Source organism: Artibeus jamaicensis, unplaced genomic scaffold (genome assembly GCF_021234435.1).
Source record: "Artibeus jamaicensis isolate MK-2021 breed Jamaican fruit bat unplaced genomic scaffold, CSHL_Jam_final contig_76, whole genome shotgun sequence".
In the NCBI taxonomy this organism is placed as follows: Eukaryota; Metazoa; Chordata; class Mammalia; order Chiroptera; family Phyllostomidae; genus Artibeus; species Artibeus jamaicensis.
The window spans coordinates 15,500,333-15,526,951 of record NW_026521954.1 but is presented as its reverse complement, the minus strand read 5'-3'; the positions used below and the strand labels follow the sequence as shown (position 1 = coordinate 15,526,951).

The 26,619-nt window shown below is 42.6% G+C and overlaps 1 protein-coding gene across 1 annotated transcript in view; it reads right to left on the bottom strand.

Annotated features, from left to right (window-relative positions):
* The window catches only part of ADGRA3 (adhesion G protein-coupled receptor A3), a 101,827-nt gene that overhangs the window by 40,458 nt on the left and 34,750 nt on the right, over nucleotides 1-26,619 (bottom strand). Inside the window, exons 3-10 of the mRNA XM_037140736.2 lie at nucleotides 24,635-24,706; nucleotides 19,840-19,911; nucleotides 14,858-14,929; nucleotides 12,248-12,408; nucleotides 10,330-10,543; nucleotides 5,747-5,911; nucleotides 3,856-4,057; nucleotides 2,756-2,911 (exon numbers count right to left, since the gene is read on the bottom strand). Of these exons, the coding sequence (XP_036996631.2) occupies nucleotides 2,756-2,911; nucleotides 3,856-4,057; nucleotides 5,747-5,911; nucleotides 10,330-10,543; nucleotides 12,248-12,408; nucleotides 14,858-14,929; nucleotides 19,840-19,911; nucleotides 24,635-24,706 (1,114 nt within the window). The remainder of the gene's footprint in view (nucleotides 1-2,755; nucleotides 2,912-3,855; nucleotides 4,058-5,746; nucleotides 5,912-10,329; nucleotides 10,544-12,247; nucleotides 12,409-14,857; nucleotides 14,930-19,839; nucleotides 19,912-24,634; nucleotides 24,707-26,619) is intronic.

Here is a 26,619-nt window from a genome sequence, read left to right as displayed (position 1 = left end):
TCACCAGCCAATACAGAGGTTATCACATTTTAAAACGAATGAATGAACTGTATCCATTGTTTAAGCCTGCACATAAAAATGCGCCAAATGACCTCTGTAGTGAACTGCTGCCAGGTGCGAGCCTCACTGCCATCTCTCGCCTGGAGCACAGGCAGGGCGGGGACTCCAACACACTAATGTCGTCCCTGCTGCTCTCCCAGCCACTGACATGGAGGCCTAATGTCCTCAGCACTCTGCGAAACACGGAACACACGCATATGCTGCCTGACAGACAACCTTCAGCTGTTTTTTAGACCCTACTAAACGCGCCGCTTAGGCCTGGCGGTGCGACAGCTTTTCACACCAGCCCTACCCGCCAAATCCCAGCTTGTGTGGGCACAGTTCGATCCCGAGTTAAAAGGCAACTGTTCACAGTATTGCGGCCGTGACATTGTCCATGGGACAGTCGCTTTTTGGACATAAGACAAAAATCAATTTAATTACTTGTCCAATTGAGCTACGTGCATTTTAGGATGCCCGAGCCTCGGTTTACGCTGTAGTGATGGCCGTCCTCAGCCGTCCTGATTGCGTCTCACAGTCCTAACAAACGGTGAAAGGCATGGCCTTCAGTTTGACTTCCCAAAGAACCAGACAGGATGTCCGTCACGGCACCAAGGGTAATGCTGCCTCTATACTTCCGTTTTCCGGTCCTGAATATGTTCCTCTATTTCTCCTGCTCGTATTTAACAATTAGTTGCTATCGTTTGTTTCCAAAGATGCTCGATTCAAACTTTACCTTCCACGTCAACCAATGAAAGTGACAGAACTCTACATCAAACCATATGTTTCTAGAGAAGTAACTAGAACACTGATTGTTTTAAGGACCTCATTCTTAGCTTCTGAGATCATCACAATGTTAAATTTCCTCACCCTATAAAATCACGTCCTGGCTTTGCAACTACTGCACAAAAACGGTTTCGCCTGTATTTTCTCACGTGTGCACTCATTTTGCAAGTTAAGCAGGGCAAGTGTCCCTCCTATTTTTAAAGTAAAGGGCCCAAGGTTAATGAATGACTCACGAAAACAGATTTACCTGCAGCCATCAACGTGACGCTGTCCGCGAAGCACATTCCAAAGCAGCAGACCAGGCACACCACACACTAGTAAACACAGTGCAGTGCACACCCCCAGGCACCACGCCGCTCTTCCCGACCTGCAGGGAGAGCAAAGGCCCTCACCTCGAACCCGGGAGGCATGGGGATAACTATGTACTGTATGGTGGCAAAATCTGTTTCAGTGTGCACATTCCCAATGTCATTCCAATTACTTTAGTGACTCAGAACATCCCACTTCCACAAATGACTTGTAATCCTGTGGGCAGCAAACCTGTGATTAGACTCAAGAAGGGACAGCAGAGTTACCCCAGAGCCAGAATCCAGGCAGCTTCTCCCACGGCAGAGAAAACTTACCACAGGGAGTGGGCTGTGGCCAAGACACAATCAGAAAGCAGGAGAGCTCATTACAATATTGTGATCTGAGGTTCAGATAACAAGCCTGAAACGTTATCTCATTACCAAGTGGCCCCTTGGCCTGAGTCGTCTGGACACACCAAAATGTATCTATTTTCTTTCCTTTAACAGCTACATCATATCAAGTACGGCACCTAATGTACTAGGGCTGAGCTTCCAAAACTTACCTTCAAAATGCAAGACATTGTACCAAAAACATTCCTGGCTTAAATGACAAAGGGAAACAAGGCTTAGTTTTTTTATGTTCTAACATATTCATGATTCTGAGGCGTCCTACATATGGAGTTTGTTTAGCACCGCACTTTCCCCACAGATGGATGCTGAGTGCTTTCGAAAGAGCCCGCAGGGCAACACTGTGCTAGACGGTTCCTGTGAAACTGCAGGAAACTGGACTAGACAGCCAAGGTTCCTGGCTTCTGTGTTCAGCCCTGCCCTAACCTAGCAGGGTAACCTTGAAAAAAATCATTGCATTTTATTTAGACTTTCGTTTATGGCTTGACCTAGGTTTCTTCTACCTCTAAAATTCATTTCTATAGAAGTAATCACATCACAAAAGAAACAGTATATATACGGTTCTCACATAGCTGGGAACTTAAAGCTTAAGAATACACTAATCGCCGTCTTGAAACTCATTCGAAGCACGATCTGCTGCTCATTCATTCTGGAAACTGCTGTTGTCAATGTTTTCCCCTACAGGGTATCACGTGGGCACCAAGTCATCGGTTTTAAAAAGGGCCCGTTAACATGCACAGCTTTGCAAAAGCCACTACATTTCCATCACTTGTATAGTCCCATCATTTGAAATTCCAAGGAAGTTCCTGAAACAGACTTGCATTTCTCCAGGACATTACAAAAGGAATTAAGCAAAAGCCACACACAATCTGGGTGACTGAACCTTATTGAGAAGAAGACAGAGCAGAGGGCTGCGTGGAGAAGAGACACCTGGGAAGCCCGACACACCTGGCTGACCGACCCGCTGTGCGTGGCAAACCTCCTTTTTCCCGCCAGCTACACTGTATCGTGGCACCTCAATTTCTAAGAACTGATAGGTCACCTCTATGCCTCCCAACACAAGGTCACTAATGGATAGATTATGAGTTTCTCAATGATGATTTTGGATGTGAAAAGCCTATTTATTTAGTTCAAATAGAGCAAACATAAACAGGCTTTAAAAATAAAGATTCAAGACAACCACGTGACCATTTGTTGACTTGCAATATGCAACCCGGTTAGAACCAGCAAAATACCTCTTTCGATTTTTCCTCTTTGGTAAATCTCCCAAATTTTTCTATCATTTCAGCCACAAATATAACATCCATCTTGTCAGAAAAGTTGGCCGCTTCCACGGTGTACGCCAGTAATTGCCTGGCCGTGGCCACAGCATTGGTAAGATTGAGAGGCATCTACAGTGAAAATGCAAAAAGCAGCACTTAGCAAACTGACCAACAAAATTTTCGACAATTTTTTCTTTGCATTTCAAAACACTGCAATGAATGCCAACTCTTAAAATTTACTCACCATGGCCTCCCACGACGCTTTTTCAAACCTGAGAAAAATAAAATTTTAGTGGAAACTAACCTGAGGGGAATGTTTCTAAAATTTGGAATGAATGCTGATACATAAAACGGCATCGTATAAACACGCCGCCCCACCTCTTCCTCTTCGCTTATCCAAATTCTACACAAACTCGATCCCAATTGCCTGGTAAAGCCCTCCCTGAGCACTCCAGCTGGGAGGAATCAATACCTCCCTGCGCAGGGGTACGAACCACTTATTCAGCACGTATCTGTAACACCAAGCACGGCCAGGAATGTTTTACATTTGTTTCTTTATTGACTTCAACATGACTCACACCAAGCATTGCAAAAAGGGTCTATTTGGTGCTAAGGATCCTAAGAAAATGTGTAACACAGAAACTTATCTCCCATCTGGTTGTCGTCTGGGGTGGTTTGTAAAAGACACGTAAAAGCAAAGCCAGAGAAAGGCATCTGAGGGGCACAGGTATGAATGCCAAGGGGTCACTTGTGACAAGGGGATTATAAAGCAGAACCCAAGGGGTGGCTCCCAGGCCGATGTGGAAGATGCTGGGATGTCGTCTGGTGGATACAGGTAATACAGGTATTCGAACAAAGGCACGATGCCAGGCCGTGACAGGAAAGAGTAACGCCACCGAGGGCCTTGAACTTCATTTGAGAAGACTGGACCTTATTCCGAACACAGATCCATCAGGTGAAGTATGAACACGAAATCCATATGCTGGACTGATATTTAAAAGATGATCCTATGTATTTTTTTGAAGACCGTGTTTTCCTGGCAACCTCAGTAAATCTGCAGACGTTCTAGTTACCTGATTAAACATATAGAGAACTCTAGTCACATCGTTTGCATACTGGCAGCGAGAATAGTCGTCATCTGCCCAAAAGCCACCTCGGTCGCATCTGCGCCAAGCCTTCCTCTCGTCCTGTGGGTTCCCGGGATAGATCCCGCCGCCGTGGGTGTTCCGCGTGCACTGCAGGTAGGCGGTGATGCCCGCCAGCGTCCGGGGCCACCTGCTCACGGGAGGACAAAACGGCATGAGGAACAGCAGGAGCGGAGAAAAATCCGGGACTGGAACATATTTTTTCAAAAGACCAAAATCTGTGTAAACAGACCAACCCACACTCAATGAAATTCTTATAAATGCCATGGAAGTCAAACTGAATAGTAACTTAAAGCATGTCAAAAAATGAGTAGTTCATTAATTAAGTAATTAGGTTTCTCTTCTACTTCGAAAAATGTACAACACTCAAACATTATGAGAAAAATAGAAAATGTCATAAAAGGAAACATCATATTCTGATTACACAATAAAAGATTTTGAACATAAAAAATTAACAAACATCATCTATTCCAATTTAAGGTATACAATATACATATTACAGATTAACTATTAGTCTATTTAACCGGGTGGTTGGTGGTGGCGCTTGGTGTGCTGCTTGTTTCCGGGCCGGGGCTAGGGTCTGGTCTGTGTTCTCTTGCATATGTTTCTCTTTTGCCCTCCTTTTCCCTCTATCGAAATAAATAAATAAAATCTTTTAAAAAAATATATCTACCAGCAATAATAAGTGCAGACTTCCATATCCATGTCAAGGAAAACTTAAAAAAGATAATATTTTTAAAAACACTGAAGAAGTTGCTGAGCTAGGGATGCTGTTATTGCTCCTTCACCTTGGACTTGAGAGACTACCACCAAAGGATGTTCTTATCCTTAAAATCCAGCTGACAGCCACGGGGTGGCCGTGGCAGCCGGGGCACCAGTGGGAAACAGCTGACTGGTAACCCACGGCCTGCACACACACAGCACTGTGTCTCCCTTCCTTCATGTCAGCCACAAACCCGTGATTCAAATAGAAACATAAAAGAACATTCAGTAAATAATACACTTAAAGATGTTTTAAAGCAACTTAGAAACTAAAGAGAGACTAGGTCAAAGGTGTCACCTCTCACAAATGCTAAATTTCCTACAAAAAAAAATTCCTTTACTCATTATGTTCACTAGGTCCAACGCCAATGGTGCCCCAAGGCCCAGGCCCCAACAGCTTCTGTTTCCGGAAGACTTATCTATTGGCAATAATAAATGTTGATTTCCATACACTCATGTCAAGGAGAGTTAAAAATAAAAACAAAAGGTAAACACATATATCAATTTCCTTACCCCCTTCAGTTCGTCCTACTTTAATTGACAGAGAACCAAATGGGGAGGAAAACTGGGCGTGGTTCTCCTGATTTAGGTGTCTACTTAACCGCCAGTAGTTAAAAGTGACTTGCTAGCAATACAAGGCCTTCCAAAGCTCATCTATAAAAGGACCCTTAAAAATCAATCAAACAAACAAAGGCGGGAAACCCCATTAGCCTGTCTGGGTTCTGTACTATTTTAGTAGAATTTCCAAAGTGTCCTCTTAACTTTTAGGACAAAACCGCCTGTTAAAAATGAACACTTCTGCTCTACCTTCAGAGACTCTTACGTCAACAGATTTGAGATACACTTCAGCCACCTGTTTTGTTTTCTTTTTATTCTCCATAAATGATGTTGAAGTCACTGTTCTAAAAGGTAGTCCTCAGCTATATAAAGAGATATGTAAATGCAAATACATTTCTCCAATATTCTTATAGAGGCTAAGAGACCAATCAGGTGCTTCTACGGATGAAAAGGACGTGGGGGAAATCAGACTTTCTCCAGCTCTGTCCATGCCACCGACCTGAAGTCACCTTTATTGTTCACCACCCTCTCGGGAGGGCAGTACTGTGCAGAGCTTTCCAATACGACGATATCGACGGTTCTCGTATTGTTCCCACGCTTGGTCTGGACGTGACAGCCCCAGTTTCCAGTCGATCCAGCCTGAATATTAGAAATGGTTAGGGCACTGCATGAAGAAAGATTTTAAAAAGAGAGAAAATACGGTTAGGCAAAAAGGGAAACGGCACAGGCTTCTACCACATATTTAGCAAATACATCTGAGTGTGCACGGTGGGCCAGGCACTTGCTGGGTAAAAACGAACTTAAGGGCCCCTCCATTTCAGTACTTCAGCAGCAAGTCAGGGTGAGCAGGTCAGGACTCCTACCATGCCATGGTAAGAACAATAGTGGACGTATGAATTCAGTGCAATGGTACCTAATGCCTGAGACATCTCCTGCCAGAAACAGGGAGGGCGGGGCACAGCGGGAGGGAAGGACAGCAAGTGCAGAAGCAGAACACCGTGGCGCATTCTTCAGCGAGACCGACGGAGAAGTGACTAAGCTACGTCTAGCTTTCTACTGATTCTAAGGAAAATGTTTGAGCATGAGCAAAGGAGATTAATATTGTAAAGTATGTAATTAAGAAAACATTGGAGGTAAAATATTTTGTGGAAGAAGGGTTACACAAGAAACAACTTGTTACGTCTCTAAAAGGATGTAGTAAGTTACTAATTAATTAATGGTTTAACAAAAGGAGTTTCCATGTAAAGGTATACTTCAATTTACAAAACAGCCATATTTCTCAATAGTTATCAGTAAATATAATTGGCAAGAGGAAGTCATAATTGTCTAACATAAAGCCTATTAATTAAAGAGCAAATGTCAGAACATTTAATTAACCTTTATTCCCAACCTCACAGGACAAATTAGGCTCTGCTTTTAAGTAGATACAAATGATAAGTAATTAGACAGAAAGTACCATTGTCAGTAACTTACAAAATTATGTCTTGAAATTCAACACATATTTTTCAAGTCTCCTAAGCCATCGATGGCTACACAACAAATATTCTCATAAAGACTGTGAGGCACCATTACACTGAATCAAAGAAAATGTTTATCATCTCTATTAAGTCAGTAAGAAAACCGATACACTGAAATAAATATATTCCAAGACAGCGTGATGCCAGAGTCTGACATTAAATTTAAATAACCAGAAAGGTTATCAAACTTTCTATGCATATGATTCTACTGAAATAGAAAGAAGTCTGTGTGTATGTACATACATATACACACATATATGTGCATATATATACACATATATGTATATATGCATTTGTGTGTGTGTGTGTGTGTGTGTGTGTGTAGTCATGGAAATTATTCTGTAATCCAATAAATTTCCAAACTTTCTTGGTTCACAGCTCCTTCACTGACTAGGTAACTTTTTCATGGTGCCCCTAGACTAAAAGAAATATCTATGGTGGTGCTAATTACCACATTAAATCCCCAAACTGTGTATCTACGTCCTAATAATTCAGTAGCCATTTGAATAGCACACATGAATTTGAAATACACATTTCCTTCTTTAATAACTACATTTACTAGCTTGTATGTGCCTGCTAAGCACTACAAAATTAATCAAACATCAGACACAGATCAGATAATGATATCGTTCTTTCTTGTTCCGCAATGATTTTTTTCACGTGGTTCTTGCTTTGTACCAAAGTAATGGACAAAAGCCCTGCATCCCAAAGTATGATCGATCATCCCCAGTAAAAGGAACCTGAGTGTCACATGATCGAAAGCGACACCGTAACTGCCTGCAGCCAGCAGTTGTGTGGAGTCTGACAGATGTCCATATCGCTACTCTTCACCAAAACTCAAAATAGCACGCAGCACCCCGTGAGCTCACGGTGATGCGCCGGGTACCTCAACACACCCGTTGGGACCTACAGTCCTAAAATAGTTGGTAAACATTTTTTAAAGATAATTTTTAGCAATAACTCTGGTGTCTTTTAAAAAAACCTAAATTATTGGAATAAAATTTTCAGGTATCCTCAATGCAGCATGCTTGGAGATGTAAGGAAAAAGAGGCAGCTTCAATTTAATCTTTGAGGAAAAGCAGAAACTCTTGGTCTTTCCAATCTAGGATCAGTGACATGAGGAGACAATGAAGAATCAACAAGTATCTCAGGTGGCAATTCAATAACCATCTTTTCTTTTCTACAACGTCCCTGGGTAAAGAGGACTTCTCGGTTTTCACACTGAAGATTTTCACTTTGGGCAGGTGTCCCTACCAATGGAAATATTAGGCAAGGCTGCTATCCTGAGAAGGCTTCGTATTTTTATAGTTTAGATTAAAGTGCGACTTACAGATATAAATGTATCAGTTAATCTACTTTACAGTCATCAAAATTAAAGGCTCTAAATTCATCAAATCTCTTTTATTCAGAAAAAGTGTCCATGTATTTTTAAAGCTCTACTCTTGTATTATATGCCAATTTTTGCCTAATCATATAATAACTGCATAAAACGCACAGTTGATAAGTTTTAACATACATATGGACTTACGAAATTCTCATTGTGGTTAAAACAGTGTAACAGTCAGAGTTTCCTCACTGGGACCTAAGAACCTGTCACTAACCATCTGAGGAGCTATGGAAGGAACACTGCTTCTGGCAATCGCAGAGAAGCGCCCATCACACCGCCCATCACACCATCCTCCCCACAGTTAGTATTTACAAGCTCTAGCCAAATCACCCAGCGACAGCTATCTACATGCACTGAGAGGGACCCGAAGCAAGAGGAAACCAGACCGGCACTGACACTAGGAAGAAGGGGGTGGCCCTGGAAAGGAATCATAGAACTGTTTTTCATGGCTTTTGTTCAAGGACATGCCTTACTCATCTAGAAAGTCACAATGTTACTTGCTGAGAAATCAGAGGACAAAGGTAGAAAGGGGGCTGGCTGTAGCCTGTACTTCCCCACGTAACATCTACGGACATCTCTCTAACCCCCGACGCACACGCAAATGGCGGGGGGGATTTCGGAGGCAGACCACCTGAGAAAAGGCAGGGCTGGGAGTCTGAATTTAGTTGGGCTAACAGCTCAAGACAACAAAAAGCAGCTCTTTTCAGGTGAGCGGAACAAAGTCCAGAGTCAGCAGTGAAACTTTTTCTTCAAAGGCCAAGAAGCAACATTGAAGATATTATACAGGTACTTATTATGTAGCCCTCTGAAGTATAACTGCTTAAAATCATTAAAAAAGGTTCTCAGATCCTAGGCCCAGGCGGCCAGATTTGGCCCATAGGCTGTACTTGGCCAACTTCTCTATAATCAATCATCTGCAATGTCCAGGATATAATCCAACATTGCTAGACATATAAATAATAGTTTTTTAAAAACATAGGAAAATACAAGCCATGTTCAAAAGAAAAGCAGTCAGTGGTGATAACCCCACAATGACGCAGAAGTTAGAATTAGCTGGCAAGGATTTAAAAGCACCTACTGTAAACATGCTAAAAGACATAAATGAAAATATGCTCCTAATAATCAGAGAGAAAACTGCAGTAGAGAACCAAATGATAACACAGAATATTCTACCCCCGCAATTCCCAGACATGATTTTCGGCCCCCGAGAACCTTCAGTTTCTCGACAATATTTTCCTGTCACTTCTGTGGGTCTATTGTGACCCTACCCTAAGGTGCCCCAGCAGAGTCTAGAAACCATACGTCCACTCTCAAAAATTCAAGCAGAATCCTGTCTTTAGGAAACTGGGAGTAAGGAGCCCTGACTGGTGTGAATTAGTGGACTGAGCACCGGCCTGTGAACCGAAGGGTCACCAGTTTGATTCCCAATCAGGGAACCTGCCTGGGTTGCTGGTCAGGTCCCCAGTGCGGGGAGCGCAAGGGGCAACCACACACTGATGCCTCTTTCTCTTTCTCCCACCATTTACCTCTGTCTAAAAATAAAGAAACAAAATCTTTTTTTAAAAAAAGAAAGAACTGGTGGGAAGGAAAGAGATACATGGAGAGACAAACAGACACAAAGACAGAAAATCCAGTGCCTATAGTTAAGATTTTACCGAAATAAAATATATGGCGAGTGATAATATATACATTTTACTTTGCTTTTTACACTTTATAAAGTTCATTTGAATTTAAGAGTTTGGTGCTCACACCAGTCATGGGGTTAACAAGACGGGTGTTACATTTTTTTGTGCCAGTGGGGTAGAGAAAGTATCTTAAAATGTAGCATTAATCACAACACAGCAAAAGTTGGGTGATGCCTAAAAGTAAAAGTGTGAGCTTAGCATCAGGAAATGATTAAAGGTTTACATTTCTCCTCCTGAAACTTTGAACACAAATTGTCCAACTTTTTAACAATGTTCCCTTCTTATCCTGTACTTTCTCCCCCACCCCCTAAAATATCTGGTGGAAAAGATGACTATTAAATTTTACAAGATGAGTAGCCATCAGGAAACCCAATGTTTACTTTGTAAATGCAAGAAGATAAAATAGCAATTCAGCTCCCAAGTACACATCCCGATCCTCCAACGATGACGATTCAAAACCCACGGAGACAACCCTTCACTTAAACAGGTTTACCTGGCAATCAAGGAGCAATTGTGAACCATGTTCTTCTCCACGAAGATGCCCTGCGACTCATCCGTCTCAACTCTCCGCCCGTCCTGGTACCACGAGACCTGCATGTCCTGGTCGATGTAGGAGGCCATGCACTGGAAGGGAAGGCTGTCCCCTTCAAACACGACTTGTCGATGTGAAGGCGTCATGTAGAAAGACGGCAACTCAAGGGGAGGATCTACAGACGGGGAAACACACTCAGTACACAAATACACCACCAATCGCATGCTCCAGAATTACAAGGTCTAGAAATCCTCGTTAGAACGTTAAAAGTGGGAACACAGATATTCCTCAGCTCACAAGCATTCTAACGCTTGCACCAACAAGGCTGCCACGGAGATAAGTGGGTCCCGAAGAAGACGAAGATGGAAAAATTAAAATGGAATCATCCCTCAACCAGTTGTGACAGTAAGAGCTGTTCCTTTCCCGGAGTGCCGCAGGCTGCCCAGCGAGCACAAAAGCAACAGTAAAAGAACAACTGTAAACTAACTCCTGGATCTGGAGAAGGGGACTGGTGATAAGGAAGTGCTGTACACACACAGCTCAAAAATGCCCCTGGGGAGTTTATTACCTTCGCTTACACCACTGGCTTCTGGGTATAAAAGGAATGCACACCCACTGCAGAAAATTTAGGACATTTATGGAAAAGGGGGCATAAATCTTTCAGAACTCATATATTTCAATTACTTTTTAAAAGCTGATATATTTTTTCGGTCAGAAAAACAAAACAAAGAAATGTTAAGTATAGATGCAAAAATGTATACAGATATGATGGGCTCATTAAAGACTTAGTACATGGTCGAACACAATTCTAATTTTAGTGGTCTACCCAAAAGAATAATAGCATAGTATATAAGGAAATTAACGTATAGAAGGAAAGTAATCCTTGCACTGTTTATGGAGTGAGAAATACTTCATTTCAAACTCAAAAAGCCTTTAAAAGCATGAAAATATAATGCTTTGGTCAAAACATAGGAAAAAGGTACAAAAGGTAATATACCCATGTGTCTCTGACATTAGCTATGAATGATAATTAGCAAGTAGATTTATAAAATATTTAAAGTGTATATCATGATCTGATATACATATACATTATTTATTTTCATGAATTTTAATTTTTATCCAATGAGCATATTTTACCTGTGAAACAACCATAAAATTTTAAAGAGAAAAAGAAAAAAAAAATGTTAGGACTGTTTATTTCCAAACACAAAGATTAAGCTAGAATCTCCTCCTATCATTTTAAGGATTTTGTTTTGTTGTGTGTGTGTGTGTGTGTGTGTGTGTGTGTTTTCATTTAACACATGGCAAATGTATCATTTAATTCAAGTCGTTCACTATTCTTTTTTCAATAGCTATGTAGTATCAGTGAACCAACCTCCTATTTTTGAGAATTTCAGATATGCTTATATAAAAAGTCTGAAGATTTACACACATAGCTGACCACTTCCTAGGAATAAACGGTTACATATAGAAGCACTGGATCAAATTGTATCCGTTTCTTAAGAACACATTACCAAACTACTTCAAAAAGGCTGTATCAATTCACTCTCCCATGAATGGGGACTGCATCCTGAGATTTTATTACTATCAACAAATTCCTAATTTGCCAACTGATAAAAATTTGAAGGTCTCTGTTACCATTTGAATTTGTTTTTTATAATGCTGTTCAGAACCTAGGAACCTTAAATACTGAGCGAAAAAAAATCTTTTTTCATTAAGTTGACTTACTTGTTGGCATACACTAAATATTATCGAATCCATAAAGATCAATGGTCATATTCAGTTCCATCTAAGTGTAAAGAGAAGGTTATAGTTTGTCGAGGAAAGCATGGGAGCAGGTAAAATACGGTAAACGCTTCCTGACGTCCTTCTCCCTTACCACAGGTCAGCAACTCCTGCCTCACCCCGGTGACCAGCTGGGCCTGCAGCGACTTCGGGTAAATGCACCTTGTGTCCCGCACAGTGATGTTCCTCTCCTTCACCCAGCGATGCATCCACAGTATGTTACAGTCACACAAGAGATACTCAGTCTGGAATTCTCTGCAGTGCACATGATACACATTAGAGATCAGGGTGAATAAAACGAAACAGCACTTCCACACTGGCTTACACTGGGGGCGGTGAGCACACCGGGCTCCCCCTCACCACACTGGATATCGTCTCCTCTCCAGTGATATGACCTGCAGGGACTCCAACCCCAGCACGGTCCCCCACTGATGCTGAACTCATGCTGCCGCTCACCTTCGCCACACTGGTGACCTGCACCACCGACAGATCCAGGCTCCCTTCCCGGGGGGGTCTGACCCCGCTTGGTCCCTCACTGGTCCTGGACTCACACAGCTTTCAACCCAAGTTGCGTTGTGAATTAAATCTACTCGTTAGCCCTCGTCTCTGCAACAAGCCCCTCAACCCCAGGGGTCTGGAATATCGGAGCCCCACCCTTTGAGTCTACCGGAAGCTTCCCAACCCTTCTTACATAAATGTGTAGCACCACCACCGCCTCTTGGAGCCTTCTCCAATTCTCCCCACCATCACTGCCATGTTCTGGGTTTAAATGCCCACAACTCCCCTGTGAATATGGGCAGCATCAAGCTGACTGCTTCACACGGTCATATTCATCTGTCCGACTGCAGTACCCCAAGCCAAGGACAGGGACGACTTTTGACACTTTGTTATATGCCAGGTGATACTACAGTTCTTACAAACTTCAGAGATACAGACTCAATCAAACAAAAATATAACACCTCATACTTGATATGAGAGAAAATAGAGAATTATCTTTCTGTGCAGCAAGAAGCTTTACAATTTGGCACGTGGGTGTGACAAATAAAGAGAGGACACACACAGCTTCCTTATAAGCAAAACAATCTCTTGCACACTTGTGTTACGAAGCACCAACTATTCATGTGTCGTACGTTTCACTAAGTCCCACTAATAAAAATAAAGGCAGGGGCTGCCCCCTGCCAACCTGGAGGGCATTAGGTAACAGGGGAACGAAACCTAAATACAACAAAAACAGACTGCAACGTGGTCTATACAAATAAACCATCCAAGTGCAAGGAGCAGATATAACCACATGTGCATCTGATGCAGCCCGACCGCTGACACAGGCCGCACCTCGGTTTTGGCCATAGGAGTGGGTGGGGGGGGAGGAGAGTGGAAATGAGATACACAAACAGAAAGTTACTACAGAAAAAGTACCGAAGGGATGATCAGACCGACTTCTGCTGCTCCGGCACCAACTTCTGGTCCTTTTCTAGCACTACCATGTAAAAACACTGGCGATTTCCCCCAATTTGGGGGTGAAATACTCCCCATGTTCCTGTTACGCGGGGTCTCAAAAGCCAGATTATCCTTTGCAGTCTTTTTTCTTTCCTAAACATCACAGTAATGACTGACTTGATCTCACTAAATATGTCAAAAGGAGATTTTCCCCTAAAAAGCCGTCTTTGAGTAAGAACAGGAGTGGCATCAGAAAGAGAGACCAGAGGGCGTTTGATCCAGTGTGACCCTAGACCTAGTGACCCTAGACCTACAGAAGTCCAGCAGGGGGGTCAGGAGCCAGATGGATGCCTAACCTAGGAGCTACGCCCCAACGATACGGCTAATGAGACTTAAGTGGTACATTTAGAAACAGAAAAGTAAGGGGAGGGGACAAGGAGAGGAGGGGAGGGAAAGGAACAAAGGAGGGAAAAGAGAAGGGAGGGGAGGAAAGAAGTCAGTACACACACGGAACAGAGGCATCTGGTAGGGAAGACAGTTTTCCCTGGGAAAAACAGACATAATCCCATGAGTTACACATGATAAAAACTTGAAAAACATTGTATTTTACTGTGATTCCAATAAAAAACAATATAACAATGTTTGAAATATATTAACATTTATCTGGAAATAGAGTTACTTTTAAAAGTAACACCTGTATAAACTTACAGTTAACAAAGCTGTTTTTGGAAGAAAAAAAAAAAAACCCAGCCAATTAACTAAAGCTACAGAGGACTGAGTAAATATGATCTTACGTTGACTTTATGAAGCAGACATTCTACATAAACATTCCTAGAAATGTAGTATGCTGTGATTAAGTTTGGCAAAGAGGTTCCAGGATAAAACTAAATCCCTCAAGTATGAAAACTTGTTAAGCACAAATTCTTCAGAGGGAGGACTATTTACACTCTGGGGATTGGAGTGGTCAAAGAAGAAAATACTTTCTATTTTGAAAACAAAGTCAAAGAGAAAGAATATTACCAATGCATTTACTTGCAATACAGATTTGACAGACACAATATTCTAAGCAGAGGATGGACCGTCACCCCATCTGAGACGAATTATACTAAGGTTTACGGGATGGTTTTCAATGTGAATGCGGGAAAGATTCAAATGTCTACGATATTACAGGAGTTTCCCCATTAACCCTGTTAAACCATATAACAACCATTTTTAACTTTCAAAACCAAAGATATATTTATAGAAACAAGAGAAAGTCCCTACTTACAGAGACCGTAATGAGCCAAGATAATCAAAAGTTCCTTGCGATAATGAAGAAAACAAATTCCCGGAAAGGTTTCTGGGGAACAAAAAAGAAAACAATTTCACTTTTGAAAAGACTAACAAATATATCTTTCTATACTATTCATATTTCCTAAAGTATAGTATCATCATTAAATATTACAAAGAGTTTATAAAAGTTGTTTTAGGTGTTTTTATACAGAGGGAACAAGTAGTAAATATTTGTCCAAGGCTGAAAAACAAAATTGTTCTTAACCTTTCTTACATAAAGCAGTCAACAAAACTATTTACAAATTATTTCTACTACATAAGGATTTTTCCGTCCAATAGCGGGTGAGCCTGCAAGTCGCCTCACTGAACCAGATCTTTAGTTGTGTGCTCACTGCAACCAGATTTCCTCATCAGGTGTTCACTCAGTATCACTTGAGAAAGCAAAATTAAAAAAATAAAGAAAGGAAAAAGACAACCTGCATGATCAGCAACAGCACCCCCAGTAACCGAGTAAAAATATCACCAGAGTAGCAAGAGTCCAGGGTTTAAAGTGAAAGACCTGGGATACAATGCGGTGTTGGCCTTTCCTCTCATTTTCTCTGTGTTAGATGCCTTTAAGAAATACCTGTCTAAACTCTTACAGAGCACTGTATGAATTAAAACCCCAAACACCCCATACGACAATTTGAGTAATCTGTTACACCCACAGTGACTTCACGGAAGTATTTCGTCCACATTTGACTATGAATTTCAGAAGGGGAGACCTGTGTGTCTTATTTATTTTGGGGTAAATCTGACAGCTAGTAACATGCTGAGGTACACAGCAGGTGCTCAGTGGTGATGGAGCCCAGCTTTGGGGGGCTCCTAACATGCAAGGGGACTAAGGGCTCTGGGAGGACGGCAGCATCACCTCCCACCACAAGATCAGGTCTGTGTCTGCTGTGGCATCAAGGGAGACCCTCGTGCACCGTGGCTGGGACTGCAGCCTGGTGCAGCCACTGTGGAAAGCAGTGTGGAGGTTACCTCAAAAAGTTAGAAATGGATCTGCCTTTTGACCCAGCAATCCCACTTCTGGGAATATATCCCAAGCAACCCAAAATACTACCTCGAAAGAACATAAGCATCCCTATGTTCACTGCAGTGTTATTTACAATCTCTAAGATAAAGAAGCAGCCCAAGTGTGTATCAGTAGATGAATAGATAAAACAAGTATGGGGTACTTACACAACGGAATACTACTCAGCTGTAAAAAAGAAGAAAATTTTACCCTTTGCAACAGTATGGAGGGACCTGGAGAACATTATGCTAAGTGAAATCAGCCTGTCAGAGAAAGACAAGTATCACATGATTTCACTCATATGTGGAATTTAATGAACAAAGGGAACCAACAAGCAAAACAGACACACTCATAGGGTAGAGGGTGGAGGGAAAAAGGACTCGTGGACATGAACAACGGTGTGGTGACTACGGAGGCTGGGAAGTATAAGAGGAAAACTGCAATAATTTTAAAAAAAAGGAAGAAATCCGTGGACCTACCAGGAGGCCTTCGGAGTCTGGGTTGAATGCTCCCAGTAGGTGGGAAAGCGACAGTCGGGCAGCCGATTCCCCAGATGCCCAGCAGGGGGAGGAAGGAAGGCTGAGCTGGGAGAAATCAGCTGTCCTCATGTCACCTGCAGCCATGAATTCCTGCTGCCTCAATGTTACACAAATGCCAATCCTCCCCCAATTGACATATAATGAACTTCAATCAGAACATCACTTCTCATATGTCTTTTGATGTAAAAGGCTGGACAAAATGATTCTGCTCCTCACAGAATTGCCTTGGAACTCAAAAAGCAAACAAATAAAAAAGAACGCTTGCACATAAAAAAGAATGATGAAAGAGATGCCCTTTTCCTTTTCTGGCCTATAGGAGTGGCTACCGAATGTGAATTTTGGAAAGGGTGTTGCTGATGGCAGTGTAAATCACTGTGTAACATTTCAAGAAAGTAACTTAGGTGCAATTAAAATGAACAACTGTACCTTTATGAAGGTTTCCTATGTGAAATTATGACTACAGGATTCAGTTAAAATAATGTAGGTAGCAAGACAGGCGATGGGAGGTAAAATGGAAACAGGGCTAAGGCTGAGTGTTGAAACTGAGTCTTTCTTCAGATGTTCGAAAGAGATTCCATAATGGTAACTTGAAAATAAAATCTGTCCTGCAAATACACAGTTTAACCCTAAATGAAATAATTACATCTTACAGGGACCACTGGATTCTAATTAGCATTTTATTCTAATTATGAGCTATTGTTAGATATTTTCCCTTACTAATCCCAGAGGAAGGAATCACAGTGGAGAGAGACGCACCCGTCTCCCCAGTAAACCCCACCACACACCGGTTTTTCCTCCAGGGTGGGAGCAGGCTGCTGTGTGCCTGGCACAACACCAAGTGATGTCTGGCTTTGGTTTAGGGGCCACTGAAACTCACACAAACGTTAAAACACTCCAGCTCTGAGATGCTTACACACAGAAAAGCAAACGGCAACTGCGATGCCAAGGGGCCAGCCAAGTCACTGCTCCCGCGTCCACATAAAGTCGCTGGAAGGAGTGGCAGGTGAACTCTCCATCCCCTGCCCACCCACTCCCACCCTGTGGGCCACTGTTTGTCACCGTCTTGCGTAACTTTTCTTTATTTGATTACTTTCTGTGAAACAGATATATTTGAATCCCTGGGAGTGAAATAGATACGGTACATCGATCTGTGTGTCTACCGGGGTGTTTACCGGGGCAGATTTGTTAAAGGTAGAGAGAATGCAATCCAATCTCTTGTCACAGAGAAAGGACTGACTAAATTATGTTTTATACCTGAAATATTCTGTAGCTGTTAGCAAGCACAAACTAAATCAACAGGTATGCTCTTGCAAAGATTAACATGTTGGTAATTTTTTTTAAAAATGTACATTGCCACCCTGGCTGGTGTGGCTCAATGGACTGAGTACCAGCCTGTGACCTGAAAGGTCGTCCGCTCAATTCCCAGTCAGGGCACATGGCTGGGGTGCATGCAGGCCAGGTCCTAGTCAGGAGTGTGTTGCAGGCAACTCATCGATGTATCTCTCACACATCGATATTTCTTTCCCTCTTTCACCCTCCCTTTTCCTCTCTTTAAAATTAAGTAAATAAAAAATTTTTAAATGTAAGTTGTCAGATCTTTAAAGCCTCATATGCATGCCTATGCATTTGTGGGGGCAACAAAATCTGAAAGTAAATACACCACATCGTCAGTGCAGGCTCTCTCGAGCGGTGTCTGTGAAGTGACAGGGGGAGGGAGTTAACTTTTCCTTCACGTCACTGTATGGTTTTGCTGCTTAACGACATCAGTGATTTTTTTTTATTGTATAAAGGAAGTTCTTATAAATATCATTCCGCAATTATTTCTAAAAGAAAAATATTAAAGTTATACTTCTTAGGAAAAATATAGGTTTTTAACTCATTAAAAAGCAAAAACCAGGAACGCTTCTGGTTTGGTAATCCCGTGAGAATTTCTCTGTAAATGAACTTCCTCAGTGAAGGACAGGTGACTGGCCGGTCCCCGGATCTGTGGTCTGCCAGGCACGTCCCGTGTGGAAGGGATGGGTGGGGACCTCCCAGGCACGGCTGCACTTGTCTGGGCCACGTCTTCCCCCGACTTCTCCCCATCAGCAAAGGCGAGGTCAATGCATAGAACTAATCCACCCCATGTCCACTCCAAACTCACACCCACATCCGCTGAAGCCTGAGGCACATTTATTTTTCGGTATTTCACCCAAACCTCCAAAGCCAACACTTGCTTCCAAAGGAGACGAAGTCTGGGCGACAGCACTGCTGGCCTCCATCCCAGCCTCCTGGCCAAGAGGCCTGGTCAGTCTGAGAGCCGGCACCCCTGGGTGACCCAGAAAGGTCAGCTGAAGAGGTAGCCTAGGAGAGCGCAGGGCAGAGGCCCACTCGAACCCCTGCTCCTCTGTGTACTTCTCCTGTGGGAGGCAGTGAAAGGGGACTCTCCAATTCCCAATTTAAGAAATGTACCAAAGCCCGTTACTTATCAGATGCTCTTTTCCACCTGCTGGGTTGAGAAAACGGTGTATTCTCTAAGTCTAAAACACAGATTATCGCCAGTCTTCACAACAGGCACACGGCTGGGCTCCGAGTGCCCAGAAATCTGGCGGACGCAGCAGCCGGAACAGAACAGGCATCCAAACTAACTCCGGGCCATGTCAACCCAAATTAGTAGGGGCAAGTCCACTGCATAAATTCCTGAATGTTTTCTTTTGGAGTGGGGTTGTGGTGGGGTTTTGCTTATCTTTTATTTTCTTGTGAAAGAATCAGTTCTTTTTAATTTCTTTAAAAAACTAAGATATAATTGACATATAACACTGTAGTAGTTTTAGGTACACAACATACATACATACCTAGGGCAAAAAGATCACCACGGCAAGTTTGGTTAACATCCATCACCACACGCAGTTACAGTTTTCTTCTTATGTGAGAACTTTAAGATAGACTGACTTAGCAACTTTCAAATGTACAAGACAGTCTTGTGAACTAGAGTCACCATGCTGCGTGTTAACGTCCCCAAGACGTCTTTATCTCCTAACGGGAAGTCTGTACCTTCGGGCCACCTTCACCCGTTTTGCCCATCCCTACCCTCCATTCCTGAAGTTTCAGAAGCCACCTCCAATTGACAACTTGTTTTAGGACAGCATTTAAAGGATGTGAATCAGGTACATCTCTGTAGATGCCATTGATTGTTACAGTGTGTACCGTAAGGTAGTATCATGTTCTGATGACACTGTAAGTATCTCCATGACTAAATTCCAAGGTCCCTCTTCCCTACCACTTTAGTTGCTACTATATAGCTGTTGCATGAATATTAACCACATCATAGGTATTTATACATATATGGAAACTGATTCAAATGTTTCCTTATCTCTTAATAGGAAAGAAGGATATACTTACAATCTAACCAGATTGGTGAGTCCTCGAAATATATCTGCATTCAGACATCCTATTCGATTATTTGTCAGATCTCTAAAGGTAAAGGGGGGGAAATGTCTTCAATTAGTTCTCTTGGTAAATGAAGGTTGCACACATTCCATATTTGAAAGAGCAGCCAGGAACCACACAAAACCTTACTTTTCAGCATCTCTGAGCTACCAATATGACGGCACCGAGGAGGCACAAACCCTTGCTCTCACCTACTTCTGACACGTGCAGACCAAACGCTCATGAATTATGTAGAGCGAGTGCCCTTTGTGTCTCAGGCACTGACCCCTGTAAAATGACTCAAGATACAGTGGAGGAGTGCATGTGAGACAGAATCTACTCACTGTCTATGACACAGTCCGCAGACGACCTACACCGGCCTCCGTAGGGACAAGTGAGGGAGCAGAGCCCCATCTCAGCCAACACTTAGCACGGTGGCTTAGTGGACACACAATCAAAATAAACGCTCAGGCTTTCCTCTCCTTAAATACTCAGAAGTTCTCAATGGAAATAAAACACACCTGCGCTAGTTTTTACTTCTCAGATCCACCACTTACGTGTCCACTCTGTGGGCCATTACCTCGCCCTCCTTGGACACTATCTAGGGAAGGGCTCAGTGTTTTCCCCAACACCCCTAAACCTTTACAGTTTCCACCAAATGTTACTTTCTCAATAATTTTTTTTTCTCAATCCATGAAACTATTTCATTTTCATCTATGTAAAGTTGTTTGGTAAACACAGGGATGGGCCAAAGTAGGTTTACAGTCACAATACAATAACGAATAACACAAGAATAAACTCTGCGTTTTGAGTCCACACGACTGTAAACCTGCTTTTGCCCACCTCTGTGCTTTACTGTCTCTTCACTGTATTTTTTCTCACCAAGGGCAGTGAATACAATTTACACTTTAATCTGGCCATTACATTTTAAAAGGGAGAAAATAATTGATAATTTCTAGAACCTTCAAACAAGATGGCATGGCTTTCATCATTTACCAGTGGATTTAGCAAACAATATCCCAAGAAAAACCTAAAACAATGAATCTTCATTTTTGTCAGTTGTTAGACTTAAAATGATTCATTGCTTTAAATTTTGATTAAAAGAATGAACAAGCTTTTTCAACCAAACTTTCAAAAGTATTTCTATCACATTTTCTCTAATGTCCATATTATTCCCTTTCACGGAGAATTTACACTTCCTTTGAGGTACATTCTGAGTCACCCTCTTTAGAGTCGTGGTTTGCACCACCCACTGCTAAAGTTGTTGGAGTATAAATTGTATACCTGGTCATGGAAGAAAATGCTTTGGTCTGATGAGAAACTTTAAGGGTGTGGCATTTGAACTCACTAGAAACTTTTCACCCAGATACCCTGTAGCCTGAGTAACCCTGGAGTCCTGGTATCTCACAGTTCTGCCTTTCTTTTCTTGTGTCAACTTTTGATAAAAGAATCTTAAGCAATATAAGTCTTTATCTGCACTTGCTATTTTCCAGCTCCTCGGACGATTAAAGCTAAGTATTTAATCGTGTGGGCCTTTTTTTTAAAATTCCAGCCAATTTTCCTTTTATTTCTAGGTTTTACTGTTTAAGAAAATGAGGCGTCATCTTGTGCATTGTTGCTTAAACAAGCATTTCTGGGCTCTATTCGTTCTCTTGTCTCAATTCTGAGCTTTAAATAGTGTAATTACCATTGATTCTTTGGGAAACAGTTTCATTATGGCTATATCTATTTAAAATGGTATTTAGGTATTGATAATGAGTGTTCATTTAGATTGAAAATCGGCATGAATTTGTTGATAAAGCAAAATGAGACACCGAGTGGGTCTAGGTTTTACCTACTTCTGGCAGTTTATTCTGCAGAAACCACTTAATCTTCCTGATTCAAATCATCTACAAAATAAAGGCAAAGGCATGGTACACTTACAAAAACACTTATCAAGCAGCTGTCAAGTGAGATGTGCAGTTGAAATGAATGATTTAAGGCCCCATAAGAAAAAGCGCCTGCATCTCGAAGCAACTGTGAAACGTTACTGCGGCAGAGAATCTTTATATCTCATTGAGTTTACATCTAAGACTCTCTCAGCTTGCAAGCTGTATACCATACGTTCTATTACAAGTCAGTGGTTTGAAATGAAGACTACATTTTTTAGTGGGAAGAACATTATAAATGGCAATTATCTTTAGGCAAGAACACAAGAGACTACTTAATGTGTAATGCAATGCAAAATGCTAAGGCAATGCCTGGCATAATATTAGTAATTAAATTAAATGCTACTGAACAGGAAATCTATATATTTATTTTGGATGGTGGTAATTGAAGAGTTATTTACTGAAGGGTAGAGAACTAGATGGAGAACTGAAGATACCTTAGTGTCCTTAAACATCATCCTGAAACTGCTCTATATTAACAGTCCAGTTTCCTTCAATTTCTTTTTTTTTTTTTAAATACTAGGCCCATGATAAGGCCTTCACCTACTTTATTTATTTTTTTTAATATTTTCTTTCTTTATTTTTCAAGAGAGGGGAAGGGAAGGAGAAAGAGTGGGAGAGAAACCTCAATGTGTGGTTTGCCTCTCATACGTCCCCTGCCGGGAACTGGCCTGCAACCCAGGAATGTGCCCTGACTGGGAATCGAACCGCGATACTCTGGTTCGCAGGCCCGCGCTCAATCCACTGAGCTACGCCAGCCAGGGCCCAATTTCTGTCTTGACATGGACAGACTGTTAGCATTAATCTTCAAAATGAAAAAAAGAGAGAGAGAGACGTGCTTCCTTCCAAAAAAGCTGTGACTACAGTGGCGTGGATCCGTGGATCACAGAGGACAAAAATAAATGATCTTGTCGGGCAGTGGGATGTCACACTGCTTCCCCTAGAAAAAAATTTGGTGGGAAAAACCTTCAAATACCCTAGAAGTGTGGACACTTCCGCATCAGAATGACCGGGAGGGACAGTTAAACCAGAGATGATTTGACCTTGGCCCCAGAGTTTCTGAAAGGGTAGATGTAGCACCCAGAGGCCCAAGTCCTGCTCAGGCGCAGGTTGGAGCTGACCCATCCACACATGGGGTTGGGCTGCCCCTGGTAAGAAGCACAAAGAACGTGAGTTGCTGTGACACATGCAGCTGGTTGAGCCACCCCACTCCACTCCACGGTGACGCTGTTTCTGGAGAGATGTGCTGCCTGTTGACAGCTGTGCCCCGCACCCCTTCCGGTGTCAGTCTGGCTGAATCCTAACAGCTGTCAGGGCTCTTGGCAGCTGAACTCGAGCCATGGCTCCACCCCTCTGCAAGGAGATGCCAAGTTCATACCTGGGCTCTTGGTCAGTGTGTATGATTCCACTAAACTGCAGACCCTCAAGGAGCCCCCAGTTACCCTGGTATCTCTCTGGAGCCTGGCTCACTGTCGGGCAAAGACACTCAGCAAAAGGGGTACGATTACATTGATGCTGATCTCTGCCTCTCACTTTATGTTGCTTCACCTGGATGATACAGTTACTGAACTCCACCTTGACCCACTGCAACCCTGATGCCTACCTAACGCCTGCCACCCTCCAACTCTTATCCTCCTTTTCTAGAACTGCAATTTCCATGCCCCACTGACCTACCCCTATAAATAATAAGAAAGGGTGATAAAACCAAAAGAGAGACAGACAGAAAGACAGGGGGACTTAACGGGGTGACCTCTAAAAAGAATGAAAGCATGGAGCTGGCCACTCTCTCCATGGTGTCTTTTGTCCCTGAATCTCTGCACTTACGTGGCTACTCCCCACTGTCATCAGGAACACGCTGAAACGCAGATCTGATCACATCAACTCCACACTCATAAAGTTCTGCCTGCCCCCCACACCCATCTAAACAATCGCTTTGGAATTTTTACAATATGGCAAGAGGTCATCAAAGCCCACAAAAGCCTAGTCCTGCCCCGAACAGCCCAGCATTCTTCTCCCTCTCTCTACTTTAGGCTGTGGCCAAGGAACTAAGGCACTGTCCCAAGAGACACGTTTTCACACCTTCGTCCTCCAAGCTTCTGTTAGTCTTCGCACAGGGAGTGAGGTCGGGTCTAAACGTTCGCTGCCCCCGTGGCTGGCCATCCCCCTCTCAGATCATCCCTCCTTTCCCTGGCAGATGGTTATTATTTTATCTGTTGTAGCACATATGCCTGATGTATTTTCATTATCCACCTATTTTCGCCCCCAAGAGACTGTGAGCTGTTCCAGAGAAGTCGGAGATGGCAAGCAGCCAACACGTACTAAATGCCTTTAGAAGGAATAAAGGATGGAGGGACACATGGCTCGAGTGTAGGGTTACGTCTCAACAACTGGGAAACAGCGTAAGGGGAGGCCGCGGGGGCCAGTTTTCATCTTCAGAATAAAGACTGGTCTTTAGGATTTGAAATAATAATAATAACAATATAAAATAAGATAAAGTATACATGAAAATGGCCAGACTTTATATCATTAATAGAAAGGGACCTCAACTGATACGGGATTTACAACAGACAGGATCTGAACGTGTTCACAGCTTGACTAATGACAGCTGGCAAAGCCAATGCAGCGATGATCTGATTAGCATGAGAGCGACACAACCACCACACAAATCAGAGTGCCTTCCAAGCTACTTACATTAAATATTCTCTGTTTTCTATCCTGGACCTGGCCAGGTGAACGTCTCAACGTCATTAAAAACCAACTTTTTTATCATGTAAGAGTAGATGAACAATTACTTATATAAGAAACAGCTGAAACTCATAAGAAGCAATTCAAACACTTACAATCGTTTTAGCGATGACAGTCCCCAAAAGGCACCTGGGTCTATACTACTAATAAGATTATTTCGAAGGTCCCTGTGAAAAATAAAACAAAACAGATTATTTACACGTGAGCACTGTAACAAATATTTCGGCACATCACACTTAACTACCATACAGACAGCAACAATAACAAAAATAATGCGAGGAAACTGAAGCCCAAAACACTAAACCAAGAACCTAGAGCCAGAATCCAAATGCGAGGAATCAGACTCTAAAGCCATTTGTTTTGGCCAACAGAAGAACAAAGGTATATGTCAAAAAAGATATATGTACCCTGGTAGTATTCAAATCCGCAGTTAGTTGTAAACTACAGTCCTATAAAATACTGTAATTATAAAAGGCTCCAGAATTCGACAACGATAACTGCAGGAACAATTATGTAATGTTCAGCCACTGCGCTAAGCACCATTTTTATTTTTGTAGCCTTCTCCCTCGTTGCCCCTACTTTCCCACGGCATACGGTGCGCGCCAGACAGTGCCAGCTTTCTCAACTCCACCCCGACAGGCATGGCACTTGCACAACCCCTGTCCTGATTTTTCATATATGCTGGCCCTAGTAATCGTGATTACATGACTGTGGTTGAACAAAACCTAGGACCTTGAGGGAGGCAGAGTAACCCTTTCCACTGACTTGATAAGAGGTCGAGATGTGTGCCTGGAACTGCAAGTGACTTTCTTGCTACCATGATAGAAGAGCCTCCTTGATGATGCCAATAGACAAGAAAAGAAAATAAATGCTGAGTCCCTGGGTCCAGCCAAGCCTGAAGTCCAGCTCTCACTCTGGGCGCCTCAGTTACACTAAAATCAGTGAGTTGGTATCTGTCACTTATCATCCCATTAAGATCTCACACTCAGTCCTAGGAGGTATTACTGTGGCTTCAGACAAGGAAACTCATGTGCAGAGAGATTATGAATCTGGCCCAGGTCTTGGTGTCAATAAGTAGCCACATCTGGAAGTAAACACATCTTTCCTACTGACACAGTGAACATTTACTAAAGGAACTGAACAAATTTATTCCTAGAGCAAGAGGGAGTCAGATATACATACCAAAAAGCTGGCCATAATTAAATCAAGGTGCTAGAGATATTTTCTTTCAACAGCTTTGTATGTTTGAAAAATGTTCTAACACGTTGAACCAACTATACCATGTGGTATCATGTACCTGCCAACTACCACATTTTGCTATGTATAATGTGCACTTCTTTGCCCAAATTTTTGAGGGAAAAATAAAGATGCACATTACACATGGGTATAATGATTACATATCATGGGTATAATCCCGTGTATAATGCACACGAAATGTGGGTGTACATCATACACAGGAGCACATTATACGCAGCAAAATATAGTATGTGTGGAAGCCGCCCACTGCTCTGTCCTCCCAAGGGTATCACCCCAGCCCAGGTAATACACCACATAGCTCCGACTGATGTGCGTTCTTGCTTCTCTCAACTCTTCCTCCTTTACATCTTCATAAGCATGAATCTGATGTCTCTGTCTGGCTAAATCCTCCAGAGATGCCACAGTGCCCTTGGAGGAGAGTTCAGGCTCTCTGGGGTAACTTACGGGCTATCCACAGTCCTGACCTTGCCCATCTTCCGACTCTGACTCTCACGTCCCATGCTGCCCAACGCCTTCCTTTAACATTCGCTCACTCAGTCTGTCTTTCTTCATATACACCAGTCATACCGTGAGATGTTTCTAGAAAGAGTCACATTTCTCTCACCTCTAGACCTCTGCATGAGGTTTCCCTGTCCTTGACACACACCCCCGTCTCCCTCATCTCATAGCCTCACCCCTGTCCTGCTTCTTTCTTCTGACTCCTACTCATCCTTAGACCTTGGAGTCCACACCATTCCCTGCTCTGGAAAAATACCTGTGAACAGTGCCCCGTGCTTCCCTCTCATGGCCTCATCCCACTGTACTTTGAGTGCTTAAACCATCT